Here is a 14,714-nt window from a genome sequence, read left to right as displayed (position 1 = left end):
GAATATGTATAATACTTCTGTCATTTCAATGGGATTTAGGGAAGGAGTATGGATGAGATCCATTAACTTGACCTGTGAACATTAGAAAAGTGATTGCTTGACTAAATGGTGACTACAGGAAAATAAAGAGCTATAATAAACATTTAAAGGAAAAAAAACTCGTATGAAAGAAATTCATCACTGTAGTATGTATGACAAACTGCAGAAGAATGAAATCAACTCCAAGCTATTAGGAAATGTACAACAGCAGACTTTAGTTTCTAATGGTACCTAATTAGAAAGAAATTTTAATTTTTAAAGAAATTTGGTATTAAAACGAGTGCCACCAAAAACCTCTGCATCCTGTGCCTAGCACAAAGTAGGCATTTAATAATTATTTATTAACTGAATGGATGACATTATCAGAAATGCCCTGGGATATAATCCAAGTTCAGATATGAAATGTGGCTGCGAACAATCTGATTTGTAAACCAGAGGCTTTGTCTAAAGCTAGAGCTCATTTAATCCAAACGCCTTCTCAGTTAGGCTCATTTGAACCGATTTACAACTCAAGCTATCTCTTATTATGAGTGCTTCAACATTCCCAACAAAGGTGGTTCTTTTTAATTTTCAGTATCTCACTTAATTTATATGAATCTGGTAACTTTATGTTAGTCGTTAACCAAAGGCTAACTTTGATGCTGAAAAGATAAGAGTTTAAGTTAGGTACCTCGCCAATACTGAATCATATTTCTGGGACCATCAAAGGAGAGACAAATCTGTTCCTTTTCTTTCTTTCTTCTTCTCTCTCTCTTTCTTTTCTTCCTTTCTTTCTCTTTCTTTTGTAGGGACGATCTTTTCAGGATATAAACGACTACAACTTTTGCAAAGCGGGTCTAGAAAGGCTCTGAAAGCTTCTAGAAAGCTTTCAGAAAAGTTCCTTCAAATTTTAATTCGCATACAAACAACCCGCGGATCTTGTTAAATGCTGATGTCATTATGCAGGTCAGTGGTAGTCCTGAGACTGCAATTCTGACAGCTCCCAAGTGCTGCCCCTGACCTGTACACCATTCTTTGCACAGCAAAGGTATAAACCCTCAACATCTTAAGTCGCCTAATTCTCACTTTCAACTTTAAATATGTGATCCAAGTGTGCGTGTTGTTTTGTAACGACGGAAACTTCCCAGAAAACACCTGGTCTGCTAATGTCCCTCATTTTCGAATAGGAAAAAATACAATTCAGAACTGCAGTTCCAGCCTCCACACTTGGCTGTCGTAACGCGGCTTTGGGGACCAAGGTATGCGTCTCTGATCAATTGCCAGGTCTCCTCTGCGCCGCCGCCCGCTGCGACTCCAGGTCAGCGGAAAAGGCGGACCGCGGGGACACGAGGGATGCCCAGCCACGCTCGGCCGCGGACACGGGCCCTTTCCAGGAACGCAGGGCCCGCCCACCTCCGCGCGCGGCCACCCATTGGCCGGGAGGGGGGCCGGGCGTGACGTCAGGCCCCGCCCAGCCGACCCTCAGGCCCCGCCCCGCGGGGTGGCCTGGCGGTTTGGTCTGGAGCAGCTGAAACCGGTTTGAGCGCAGCCGCTTCCTGCCACTGGGCGCCGCCGCGGGCGGCCTTGGGGAGCGCTGGCGAGGCGTGGACAGCGGGAACCCGGCACCTCGGCCCGCTGCACTCGCTCTCGGGCGCGGCGGCGACGGCGGCGGCCCGGACCCGCGGACCCGGCAGGTGAGACTGGCAGCTGGGCCGGCCCGGCGCTCCGTGCGGGGGCCTCAGCGGCGGCTCACGTGGCAGTGAAGCTGTCAGGGCGGCCCGGCCCCGGGGACGCGGCGGGGCGGGGGTCGCCGGGACCCGCGGCAGGGCCGAGGGGCGGGCAGGCTCGCCCAGCCCGGGCTGGACACTCCCTGCCGGGGGAACAGCGGCCTGGACGTTCGCTCCGGTAAGTCGGTGGATAACACCTATTGATTCCACTTTTATTGTTTGCTGCCACGTTTCCGCTTTGCTGCCTGGTCCTTAGTTCTCCCCTCTGAAAATTGTGTGAAGGGTTTTCGATATACCAGAATGCAAAGAGCATAGGAGCGCCACGAATATCAGAAGAACCAAGTTAAGGAACGAAGAAACGAAAAATGCAGCTGAAGTCGTCTGTGTTCTCCACGTCACGCTTGCCCCTTGCCCACCACCACTCTCCATCTGTCCCTAACTCGGAGTGTTTTGACAACTGCTTGTTTTCTGAAATTGCAAATCCCACAGTCTCGGGCGTGCTTGGGATAATCCAGTTATTCCAAGAAACCAAAGTGCCTTACTCTCTTAGGAAAAGGTTCCAGGAATAGACATCGGTGCCCTCGATACAATTTTAAGACAGCTGCCCTCTTCTCTCCAAAGCTCTACTTTCTTCAGAGCTCTTCAATTTGCCTTGATGACTTCTCCAAAAAAGCCTCAATCGGTTATGTGCTTCATCAGCCTCTCCTGTTACCCCCCTGCCCGGTTATAAAGGAAATCTGCCATGAATTCAGTCCTGAACTGTAGAGAATTCTTTCATCTTGAGGCAGCTGTTGAGTCTGATGTAGAACCAACATTAGGGAACTGGTGGAACCAAGCAGGATGTTTGGATCTGGCTTCTTTTATGCTCTTCACCTTCCCTGTTTTTCCCCAGCTGCAACCCACTACACCACCCCTTCAGGCTTCCCTATCTTGCTACATTTCTGACAGTTGTGACTTAGCTAAAAAGTAAATACAAGCTATCAGTTCTTTTCCCAACTTCTGCTGTTCTGACTACAAATAACACAAAATAAACATGTAAAACTGCACATGGCCCTATGCAGTCTTGATTTAAAAACAAGGGAGAACCAATATTCTAGATGAAATAAGACTTAGGAAAGTTGTACTCAGAGAAGTAATGACTACAAAAGAAATCTCACAGTGGCAGAATGAGTAAAATTTGATACGTACAAAAAGTAGGTTGTGGAATCAAATCTTTGTGTGTAACTACTTAACCAGGAAAAATATATGAAATATATATGAAAGTAATATCAAGATGACATGAAATGGAAAACATTTGGGAAAACTTTGCTGCATTGCTTAGAGAGTTGATTAAAGAATTAACTTGGCTTAATGAAATTTCCAGAAATGCTTTCTTAAATAAAAATCCATTCATGTCTGCATACACTTGATTAAAATATTGGCTCAAAGTTTACTGGGGTCAGAGTTGTAGGATAATAATGATCCTTCACCAGAATGAACAGAAATTAACTCAGGAAAACATAGGCATTACATATGCACATATTCCTTTCCTACAGCCAGTTATGAGACTCAGAACTGTTGGGAGTTTAAGAAAGAGCAAGGAGAATTGGAAACAGCTTTTTTTTCTTTGCAAAAATTTGGAGGAAAACACGGAGAGATGTTCTTTTTGGCCAGAGAAACATATTTTAGCTAAAAATACCCATGAACTTCAATTTAGCTCTAAACTAAATGTTCCTGTACCTTGGTTTGCGTAAATCTCCCTTTTGTCCCCTAAGCTGGTAAACTAGTAAGGTCATGTGTTGGAATAGTTTGACAAAAGGAAGAGAGTAAAATTTATTTTGCCAGGTAGTGTAAACTCAGAAATATTTTTAAATGTAAATTACAATGTTGTATTTTGCTAATTGCTTAAATCTTTTAAAAAGTATTAAAGTAGTGATAAATGCTGCTCAAAATCTCGGATGAGCATACTCTTTAAAATTTATCTTCAAAAAGCACAAAATAGATGTTATATTTAAAAAACAAAACCAAACCAAAAAACCTGTCTCAGGAAGTGTAGTCTGTTGATGAGATAATAGGTAAATTGGTTAAATTACATATGCAGTCAGCTCAGGTATGGGACAATGACTAGTAGTTTTTCATCTTACTCTTTGTTTTATGCATATCTTGAAGACCTCCCCTGTCCAAGTTGGGTGGTTGTTTTTTTTTTCTTTTTTGCTTGTTTGGATGAAGAGGAAGTGTTGATTGGTGGATATATAAGTTTCACGTTCCATCACAGAGCAGTATTTTACTTCGTCACCACTGTTTTGGTGGTAGCTGGGTGCCAGAATTATACGCTTCAATCCTGCACCAGAATTTTGGCCTCTGTCCATTATCAAGTGAACTGCTGTAGCAGCAGCTCCCCAGGCTTTTATTTGGTATGGTATTAATTGAGGGAGTGGGGTGGAAATTAAATGAGATTATATGACTTTTGTCAATCTAAGTGGAAGATGATGCTCTTTGTTGACATCTGGAGAGATTTTGGGGGGTATTTTTGTGCTTGTGTATATAGCTTTGTATAGTATATTTACTGTAGCTGTGTACAGCAGTTACTATAGCCACTCTTATAAGCAAGTTTTAGAATGAAAGGCTCAATTTTAATAACTGATTTCCCTTAAATTAAATTTAGATAATTTTCCCATTTTAATGCAGTAGAAATTTAGAGATAATTTTGTATCAGCTGTTGGATTTAATACATAGAAATAATTACATCTCATTTCCCTAAAATTGGTTAAAATAGTTATTTAAAATTGATCAGCGAATTAGAGTACTATGTAATTAGGTAGACAAGATTGTCCTTGGTTGAGAACTGTGGTGTAGTAAACATGAGGTGAAAGTACAAGTTACAGGGTGCGATTAAGGTTGGTTAGGGTGCGTTTGAGGTTGGTTATTCAGCAGTTTTCCTGGATGATGGGGCTTTTTGCTGTGTCTCAAAATTAATTCAGTAACTTAAAAGCTGAGTTTCTTTGCTAGCCTTAAGGTTTCTTCTTGATATGCTATAGATAAATTTAAATGTAAGATTGCAGTGCTTCAATGAGCCATTTTATATATTAGAAAAGGAAATATTGGGTAAATGGGGTCAAATATATGGTGGTGGAAGGAGAACTGACTCTGGGTGGTGAACACACAATGTGATATATAGATGATGTGTTACAGAATTGTACACTTGAAATCTATGTAATTTTACTAACCATTGTTACCCAATAAATTTTAATTAAAGTAAATAAGTAAAAAAAGAAATATTTGTACTCTTAGGTTTATATACTCAGATTTATTATATCAGATTTCATGTTAAAAGAACTATTAAGATATTTGGATAATGATAGGTTATGGGGGTTAACAATCTAGAGGTATTTTTAGATTTAGGACATTCTTTGGCAGTGCTAGAACTGGATGTATGTGTTTTAAATAGATCATGTTTCTTCTTGGAAAGTAGAATAGGTATCTTAGAAATGATTTTGATCAAGAACAGATTTTTCTCCACTACAGTCTTGGGTTTTCTAACTGAAATGGTAGTATTGCCAAACAAGGAAGTCTTTATTCAAGTGACATGAAGCTATGTTGACTAATGGTCTTGTTTGTACATGTGTATGTGAATGCCTGCGTGTGTGTGTTCAACATTTACATTTTATAATTGATGTAAATGGAATGATGCACAGGTTATAGCTAACACTGAGCCTGGACTCTTGATCCCCATAGCAGTCCCCTATGGATAGATATTAGAGGTCAGGTTTCTCAACCTCCGCTTTCTTGGTATTTGGAGCTGGACAATTATGTGTGGATTGCTGTTCTGCGCATTCTATGGTGTTTAGTAGCACTCGTGGCTTCTACCCACTAGATGCCAGGAGCATCACCCGCGATTGTGACAAAACTGTCTTCCACTATTGCTAAATAGCCCTTGGAGGGCAGAGTGGCCTCCACTGAGAACACACTGATGGTTGCCAGGTGGGAGGATGTCAGGAGACTGAGTGAAAAGGGGAAAGGGAGTAAGAAGTACAAACTGTTAGTTACAAAATAGTCATGGGGATGTAAAAGACAGCATAGGGGATATAGTCAATAATATTAATTGTGTATGATGTTAATAATAACTGTGTATGATGTTAGGTGGGTACTAGATTTACCAAGGGGATCACTTTGTAAGTGATATAAATGTCTGACCACTAACCTGCACACCTGAAACTAATATAATATTGAATGTCAACTATAATTAAAAAAATAAAATAAAAACATTTTTAAATAAACTATGTTCACTTCACAAAATTTTTTAAAAAAATTGCCTCCTCTGAAAACTGCTACTGTAGATCTATCAACTCTGACGTGGCAGTGTGGTTCACTGGGTAGCAGTGTTCATTAAGTGACCAGTGCGGAGTTGTGTGTGTGTTCACAGGCAGCCAAGGGAGAACAAAGGGGAAATAGAAAATAAATAGCTATGAAAGTTTCTTTAGGACTTTTTATATAAAATAATGTATAAAATAAATGCAAATAAACATTTTAAAGTGGTAAATTAATAGAACTGATTCAGAATAAAGACACTGGAATTGTTTTAGGAACATTGGTGGATTGTGGTGCAAAATTTTTTGGGGGGATATTGGATATTATGTAGAATATGATGTGCCTTTGTGGGGAATATAGTTCTTTCTGTATTAAATTATGTAACCTTAAGAATTGGCATTGTGTATTTAAAAAGAAATCTATTTCCTATCTTCCCTCAGGTACTTAAATTAGGGGATGGTAAACAGGTTGGTTTGGCTGGGGAAAACAGCAAAGAAATGAAAAATCAGTTAAAGAGAAAATGTGGATATGCAGTAAAAGACCTCAAAATCATAGGGGGTTAGATACCTGTAAGTGATCAAAGTGATTCCAAGAATATTGAGGAACATTATTCTAAATGCCATAAAATGTATTCCTAGGAAGAAATTTAGAAGCCAAAATACAGGTGGGACACTTAGGGTTTTGAATGAAGTTCAAACTTTAGAAAGAAAGGCATATATGTGAGATCAGTTAGAATCAACAGGGTTTGGAAATAGATCATAGAGTTGAGACTCTAAATTCAAATCTGCAGAACTGGCATAATGATGGTCCTATGGTTAATAAAGAGAAAATCTGAAAAGAGTGATTTGTGGGTGAAGTTTTTTTTTGTTTTTTGTTTTTAGTCATTAGTTACTAAAAAGCACATTCGCAAGCTTGTTGCAGAACATAATTAGTTTGTTTCAATGGGCAGGATACTTAAGTTCTTTGGTTGTTTCCTTGTTATTAAAGTTGAAACCTTTTTATTAAAGCAGAAATCCTCTCTTGAGCCAAGGCTTTTTCTGTCTTGTTTTGCTTTTGTTTTCCCCTCCAACATTATTACATGAACTTGGTCAGGAAAGATAGGTTGAGTTCAGAACAGCTGCTTATCAGAAGAGAAAGTATGTGACAAGAGAATCTTGAATCCTTAAAAAAAAATTTTTTTTTTGGTCTATACATTCTTATGGAATAGATTGGTAACATTATAGGCCCTAAAACTTGCTACGTATTTCCTAAGTAATTCATTCTCTATATATAAGGTCTCTGAAATCTTTTGCTTACTGTTGAGATTCATTTTATTTGTTTTGTTTGCTTTGCAACTTGTTTCTTGGTGGTAGCTATCTAGAGCTAATATTTTCATATACTGTAAATGACATCTTCTCTTTTTCTTCCTAGCACAACATCCTAAAATAAATCCATCAGAATGACACCGTCTCAGGTTACCTTTGAAATTAGAGGAACTCTGTTACCAGGTATTGTAAAGTTTTAATTTAAAACATTTTTTTTTAATTAAAGGAGCATTTTCCTCATCTGGCTTATCCTAAATATGGAGTTGTTAATAGAGTGGGCCTAATTTTTAAATGAAAATATCTTTATGGCTTGCCCAATACTAGAAACGTGCTTGGAACATAGTAAACTCAAGGGGAAAAAAACAAAAAACCTCCCCAAATAGTAAGTGTCTTATTCTTATGTTTTCCAAGAAAGCTGTGACTTTATTTAATTTTGCACATAACAAAGATAGTTGGGCTATGATTTTTAAGTAACATGAAAACAAGTGAAATTTTGCTAGTACAATAAGTTGGTGAAATATTTGACTAAGATAACTGTTCCCTACTTGTGCATTTTTATTTTTAGCTTTATTGTATTTTTTGCTGTCTACTAAAGCAGTGTGAAATAATTTTAGTGTAAGATAGCATGTCAAAACAGTATCACACTTAGGTTATGTACCTTGCTGTTTAATATACTCTAGCTATACTGGTCAGTTCCTTAAATCTGTTGCATTCTTTCTTTCCTTTGGGACTTTCTCAAAGTATTTCCTCTGTCTAGATCTGTGACACCCCCACACCCCACCAACCCACCTTACTACTGTCTCTCACATTCAACTAGGTTAAGGTCCCTGTGAAATTCAAGGTTACAGGACTTTCTGTAGTACCTCTTACAGATTTTATGGACTTGAGTAATTTTGTTTGTGAATAGATTATAAACTATGAAAATATGACTTTGTCTTGTTCATGCTGAATTCCTGTACCTAGCACAGTGTTTGGCTCAGAGCATGGGTAAGATGTGTTCAAAGAACGAATGAGTGATTCACTCTTTAGATCCAGCGTCTTTGTTCTAGCAGCCATCACAACAGCTGACAGGTGTGTATTCAAGTGCAAATTCTCAGCCAAGATGATCTGGTGCAGCTCAACCACTGGGCAAGATTCTACAGCTTGAAGCTGAGGGATTGGTGCCCTTGGGTCAAAGTGCTCACCTCCGGGTCATTGTATAGCCTCCTCTGTAGAGAGAAGACCATAGAGCTATATCATACCCTTTTAGGGAGTTGTACACGGGCCGTTTAGCTAGCAGGAGCTGGCCATGTCAGGCAAATGGACTGACCACAGCAGTAGCCATAGAAGGCTCAGCTGAACAAGAAGGGACGCTCACTCTCAAGGACTAGAGGAAAGATTATGGTGGGTATGAATGCAGATGAATCTGTAGGTGGGAAGGAGAGGAGGAGATGATGGGCGGACGCTCACCGAATCAGGAAGAAGTGTCATCTGCTGAATGTGGAGAGTGGGGAGTGCAGAGAGGGGTAAGGTTAAAGGGAACAAGTAAAAAGAATATGTCGGGGTGCTGTTTGCAAATTTCTTTAGTTAACATTCAAGTCTTTATAATCTTTTATAAATGAAAGCCAATTAAACAGAGGTCTGTCTGTTCTAATAAAAAGTTTCCCTTTTTTTAAAAAGTAGAAGCCATATTCACAGTCAATCAGCAGAAAGTAACATTGCAAGAGGGATTTGGTAAAATGCAGGAGCACTTATGGAAGGAAAGAATGAACCACCAACTGATGGCCCAATTTCACTTTTTCCATTTGGGAAAAATGTTCTTTCCAGAGCAGAGAGTGGCTGCTGTTTTGTGTAGGGCTAAGAAATACATGCCTCCTTATAAAGGAAGTGTAATGGGACAGAATCTGATTTTATGGTAGTTTGTACTTTGAGCTAGGAGCCAGAGCACATGCTATTATATGCATAGCAACATATATGGTCTTGGGAATTAATATTCATACCTTGTATTTAGCAATAATATTTATCCTTTTCCCCCCCTTTAAATCAGAGAAGGCAGTGATAACCTAAGTTAATTGCAAAAAAAAGTCTGGTTCCTCTTAAGGATTTATATATTTAAGGTATTTTGACATGAAATCACTATGTATAACCACCCTGTGCCTCATGCACATATATTTAGAACCCTGAAAACTACCGAGTGACTATACCACTTGGAAACTTAGTTAAGTTTTAGACAGTCCAAGTTCACAACAGGCTCATGCAGGTGGCTAAAGCCAACTACAATTCTAGTCTTACTAGAGTAGTGCCTAAAGCGTGGATATCAAGCTACTCTCAGAATGTGGAGGAGTTTGTCTTGAGCTTTGTCCTTTGGGCTCAGTTCATTACCTTTTTCTTCATGAATTTTAATTATATTCAAGATGGGTTGGTGTATAAGTCAAAGACTTCTGCATACTTATATCCAAGAAGGTGTAGCCTTTTGCTAAATATGTGAAATTTAGCAAATATAGATAATAACTGTATGTTGGTTTGTCTATTGATGAGAAATGTTCTGATGAAACAATAGTTATTATTTTCATAAGGAATACTAGGTTTTTCACTAGATAATCAGTCTTTGTTTTGAGGATTTTTTTGTTATTGTTAAATTGCTTCTGTCCCCTTGATAACTTTCTTGATCTTTAGCTTGTTAACAGCTACTGTTTGAGTTCCTATTTCTTTAGAATACTTACATTCATTTAGTGTTTGCCCCTTTAACTTGGAAACTGCTCTGAAGGCAGGGACTATGGTTTGATCACTTTGTCTTCTTGGTGCTTGTTATTTATTGGCTCAATAAATAATGGAACGAATGAAGTGTATCCCTCTTTGTCTCTGGCTTTGGTTCTGTTGATGTGGGTCAAGTTAATACCGCAGGTGCCGGTGTGGTGCCTGGGTCCCAACCCACTCCTGGTGACGGTCCTCCATCTCTGCTAAAGGCGGCTCTGCAGCCAGTTGAACTAGTGCAACTGACTGCTCTTCTTTCCTAAAACTAAAATGCGAAACTTGCCTGCTTATGTTACTGTAACTGGTTGTTCTGTTTCTTTAGGAGAAGTTTTTGCAATATGTGGAAGCTATGATGCCTTGGGAAACTGGAATCCCCAAAATGCTGTGGCTCTTCTTCCAGAGAACGAGACAGGTGAAAGGTAAGCATGGAAATGTTAGGTTACAGAATGATTGTGACATTCAGATTATAGACTTGGGCTTTTAAGATAGATACCTTCGTATATCTTTCTTTTAATTTTTGGTTTTATGAAAGTTACCACATTTGCATGAAGAGTAAAATAGTCGTACAAAGTTCGTTGTGAAAAAAGCCAAGTTTCTCTGTTCCTCAATTTCCACCTCTGAAGCAACCATTTTAAATTCTTGGCTGGTTCTTTTGATACCACCATATTTCTAAATAATAGGCTTATATCGCTATTTCTTATTTATTTATTTATTTTTTAAACCCTTTTAGGCACTATCTTTTGGCTTCTCGGTACACAGTCTTGATAAAAGATCTAATTTTTCTTTAGCCTATAAAATAACTTTCTTCAGATGTATATAGCATTAAAAAGGTAGCAGAAAGTTGAACACATACTTAGATAACTAATGTAATGAAATTAGTTCACTGCTGACGTAAATACAGCACTAAACTTAGAGTGGATATATTGGTACCTTGGACTGGGGAAAGGTGGATCTGGGTGCCAGTTTCAGTTCTGTAGTCTGTGAACTTGGGTGGATCTAATATCTCTAGGTCTCAGTTACCTCATTTACACAGTAAAGGGGTTAGGATACAATCAGTGAATGTCAACAAAGGTGGTGCTTCTCCATTGGGGATATTTGGAATTGTTATGGGTTGTCAGGATGTATGTGTGGGGGTGAGGAGAGATAAGGAGATTCTAAATAGTATACAAATACGTGAAATGCCACTAGGGAGGGACGCCAGATTTAGTGATTATGAAGCTCAAATTCTGCTTTCCTGTGGAGCAATGCTCCTAAAAATGTGGCCTGTGGACCAGCGCTAGACAAACATTTTTTATCAGTGCATAATATGAGAAATACAAACATTGAGAGCAACCATTTGGAAATATTTATAGCCGTTTGACATTGCTGGGGCCTCCATGCATGTCATTGTAGACTCATCTCATTGAACTGGGGATGGAGACCAAATACATTGGTTCAGGGCAGATTAGGTAAAACAAAGAAGCAAACAAAAGCTGGGCCTTTGCAGCAGGGGCACTGGTGGGAAAGAAAAGGAAAATAACAAAAGTGAAGCACCACCATAATGTAAGCTAAGGAAAAGAAAACAAAAACCATGTATAGAAAACTCTTTCCCCTATTTGTTATTAGTGGGGCACATTTTCTCAGCCACAAGTAATGATGTTCGATTGATAAATAATACTGGGATCTCAGAGGAACCAGATGTTTATTCCCCTTCAGGTGGCTTTTTTTCCTTGATTTTTGGATTAGCCACTCCTGTCTGAAGGGAGCCTCACATCTTTCTGAACTTGTTCCTAAAACACACCTCTGCTCTGAGCTCTTGAGCTGACCTGTCACCCCACCTGTCTTAAGTCCGTTTCGTCAACCTCATCAAAGTAATGTGAACAGAATGAGGTAACACTTAACCACTTAATTTACGGGACCCACCATTTTTACGTTGCTGATGTACACTGAAATGTAATTGATTCCTATATGGCAGACAAGCAGTGCTTCACGAGGAGAAAGGAAGTAGATGATACAAGATGATACAAAAGGCAGACATCTGTCCGCCTTTGGACAACATTCTTGTTTTAGAATTGAGTTTCTTTGGGATGTCAGTGTACTCTGCATCTCAGTCTGTGCCGCCATTTCACAGTCTCTTAAGCCCCTCCATACCTACAGGCTTGTGGGAATTCTTTTTTCTACTTACAAATACTTTGAAGCTCTTGGTATTGTTTACTGATAATGCAGAAAACATGGGTCACTTGTGGTTTTATTTGCTCTCCTTGTAGCTTTTATTATTTTGGGGAAGGTATGAAGGCAAATCAAAATCAGGCGGGTGCACTAAAGCATCTCACTGCCCCTCTTTCCTGGTTTATCTAGAATTTCATCAGCTTATGTTCATTCTTGACATCACTGAGCAGTTCTGGTTCATTTTTAACTTCGCTACTTTTGCTTAGAGAACCAGAATAAAAAGACTCATTGCTTTGCTCTTTCCATCTCTTTTCATGTAGTGGTTCTTCACCGGGGGTGCACATTAGAGGGCTTCTAAAAAATACACATGCCTAGACCCTACTCTTGGAGATTGAGAAATAGTGCATGACAGAGGGGCCCGGCACATTTTTTCACAGCTTCCCACTAATTCTAGTGTGCACATCTCAGGCTAGTTTCATGTACTCTAGCTGACTGTTTTATGGATGAAATAGTACTGGAAATGTGCCTTTTTTTTTTTTTTTTTTTTTTAGCAGAGGAAATAAATTATCCCTTAGAGTTGGTAGAGTCTGCCTGGAGTCCTGTGTTGAAAATGACTCTGAGGCTTATCACGGAAAAGTAGTAGGGGCCTGTGCCCAGCATTTCCTCTCCTTGCTTTACAGCAGGACTCTCAGCCAATCATGCACATCCACGTGACCAGGCTCCACCCAGACCTGGAAATCAATCTCCCAGGGTGGAGCCAGGGCATATGTATTTTGTCATTACAAGATTAATCTGATTGCTGTAAGTAGGACCAGAGGTGACAGCTGGTTGTGGGTATTTCTTAGGACCCAGGACTGAGTCAGAGTGAGGATAATGCTCTATGAAGCCTGTCTTGGCAGAGGCAGGTGGGGAGCAGTGCTAGCCATCTGGTAACACGGAAGGACATTTGGAGCTGCCGTTTAGTCACTGAACTGTTCATGCTGAATTAATGTTTGGGTAATGGTCTATGACTGGCTCTCAAAGTGTTCATTATCAGAGTCACCTGTTAAATTATATGTTGCTGGGCCCCATCCCCAGAGTTTCTAATTAAATAGGTTTAGGTGTGGCCTGAGAATTTGCATTGCTAACAAGCTCCCATGTGATACTGATGGTCCTGGGACCATGCTTTGGATACTGCTGGTCTATGATTTGAAGTTAAAAATCAGTTATAATCATGAATTATAGTGAATTTTTTCCGCCATTGAGTCAAAGTTTTAGAATAGCATTAGAATATGTTAGAATAGTATAGTTCAGAGGAAGACATTGGGTTGAATCAAGTAAGATACAGATACTGATTCCTTGGCTAGGGGACTAGCCAGAGGCTGGGCAGGACAGAACAAGGGACAGTTGGGAACTTGAGTGTAACTTGCCAGCCTTGGCCCCAAAGACTCTTAGCAGCCATGTAACATCTCTAGCTAAGTGGGAAGTCAGAGAAGATTCTGACTCTGGCTTTCACCTCTTCGCTACTTGCTTTTTCTGTTTGGAATACTTCTCCTGGCTCTTTGTATGACTGTTCCTTCCGTTATTTAGGTCCAAGCTCAGATACTTCTTCCTCATTGAGGCCTCCCCTCTAAAAGCTTCCTCCAAAACTTCTTGTCACATTAGAACGTTGGTTATTTCTGTGTCTACCCTCACAGGAATGCAATCTCTTTAAAGATGGGGCTCTTTCTGCCTTATATTATTACTGTGTTCCCAGCGCCTGGTCCAGATTAGGTCTGGAGTAAAATTTTGTATAGGAATAAATGGTATTGGTCACAGACCTTACTTGAGGGTTTTATTAGTTATGAAGTCTTTATGCATTTTAGTTTGATATTGATGCTGCTGCTTTAATATTTTTTTTCCTCACAGCATGTTATGGAAAGCCACCATTGTACTCAGTAGAGGAGTATCAGTTCAGTATCGCTACTTCAGAGGGTGCTTTTTAGAACCAAAGGTATGTTTTCTTCATCCAGTTTCCAGTTTCTTTAGCAAACTTACTTCTTTCAAAAGCAACTAATTTAAGTTTGGATACATTAAAACTAAAATGAGTTTGTTTTGATCAACTAAGGAAACTAGAACTGTAGATTAATAACATTTTAGTACCAAAAAGCAAGAAAGTAGCCACTTCAAAGGTAGGCAATGTCTGCAATGGAATTAAAAAAAACAAAAAAAAACTAATAGTAAGTATGTTCTACAATATTATTATTATGGTTTTAATGATAAATACATGTTCTCAGTAGGATATACATTTTCTATAACTTTGGTAAGCTAATCAGTAACCAATTGCAAGGTTTTTCTTTTTGTTTCATTTTTTAATCCTTATGTGGCATAAATACATTTAGAGTAGCATATAGCCAGTTTTAGGTGAGTAATTGTTTTAAAAAATTATTTCACAGCAGCCATCTCTTAGTGGCTGCATTGTTTAACTTCTGTCACAACTGAAGTCATTCCTCTTAGATTTTTTCAATGATGGTGTTGA

The 14,714-nt window shown here is 39.2% G+C and overlaps 1 protein-coding gene across 6 annotated transcripts in view; it reads left to right on the top strand.

Moving 5' to 3' along the window:
- Positions 1-1,559: 1,559 nt before the first annotated feature.
- The window catches only part of GPCPD1 (glycerophosphocholine phosphodiesterase 1), a 50,507-nt gene continuing 37,352 nt past the window's right edge, over positions 1,560-14,714 (top strand). For 2 of the 6 annotated variants that reach the window (XR_012491245.2, XM_074317679.2), the window contains exons 1-4: positions 1,560-1,712; positions 7,443-7,519; positions 10,392-10,488; positions 14,105-14,189. Coding sequence is in view for 3 of the 6 variants with exons in the window: in XM_074317679.2 (XP_074173780.1) it covers positions 7,471-7,519; positions 10,392-10,488; positions 14,105-14,189 (231 nt within the window). In the remaining 3 variants the exon portion in view is untranslated. Of the gene's footprint in view, positions 1,713-1,783; positions 1,924-4,008; positions 4,139-7,442; positions 7,520-10,391; positions 10,489-14,104; positions 14,190-14,714 lie in introns of those variants that run through there. The other 4 variants (XR_002137628.3, XM_019734895.3, XR_012491246.2 and 1 more) reach the window with 3 other exon arrangements.

This window comes from Rhinolophus sinicus, chromosome 13 (assembly GCF_057876585.1).
Source record: "Rhinolophus sinicus isolate RSI-liver-muscle chromosome 13, RSI-T2T, whole genome shotgun sequence".
Taxonomy (NCBI): Eukaryota; Metazoa; Chordata; class Mammalia; order Chiroptera; family Rhinolophidae; genus Rhinolophus; species Rhinolophus sinicus.
This window is presented reverse-complemented; position numbering and strand designations above follow the sequence as displayed.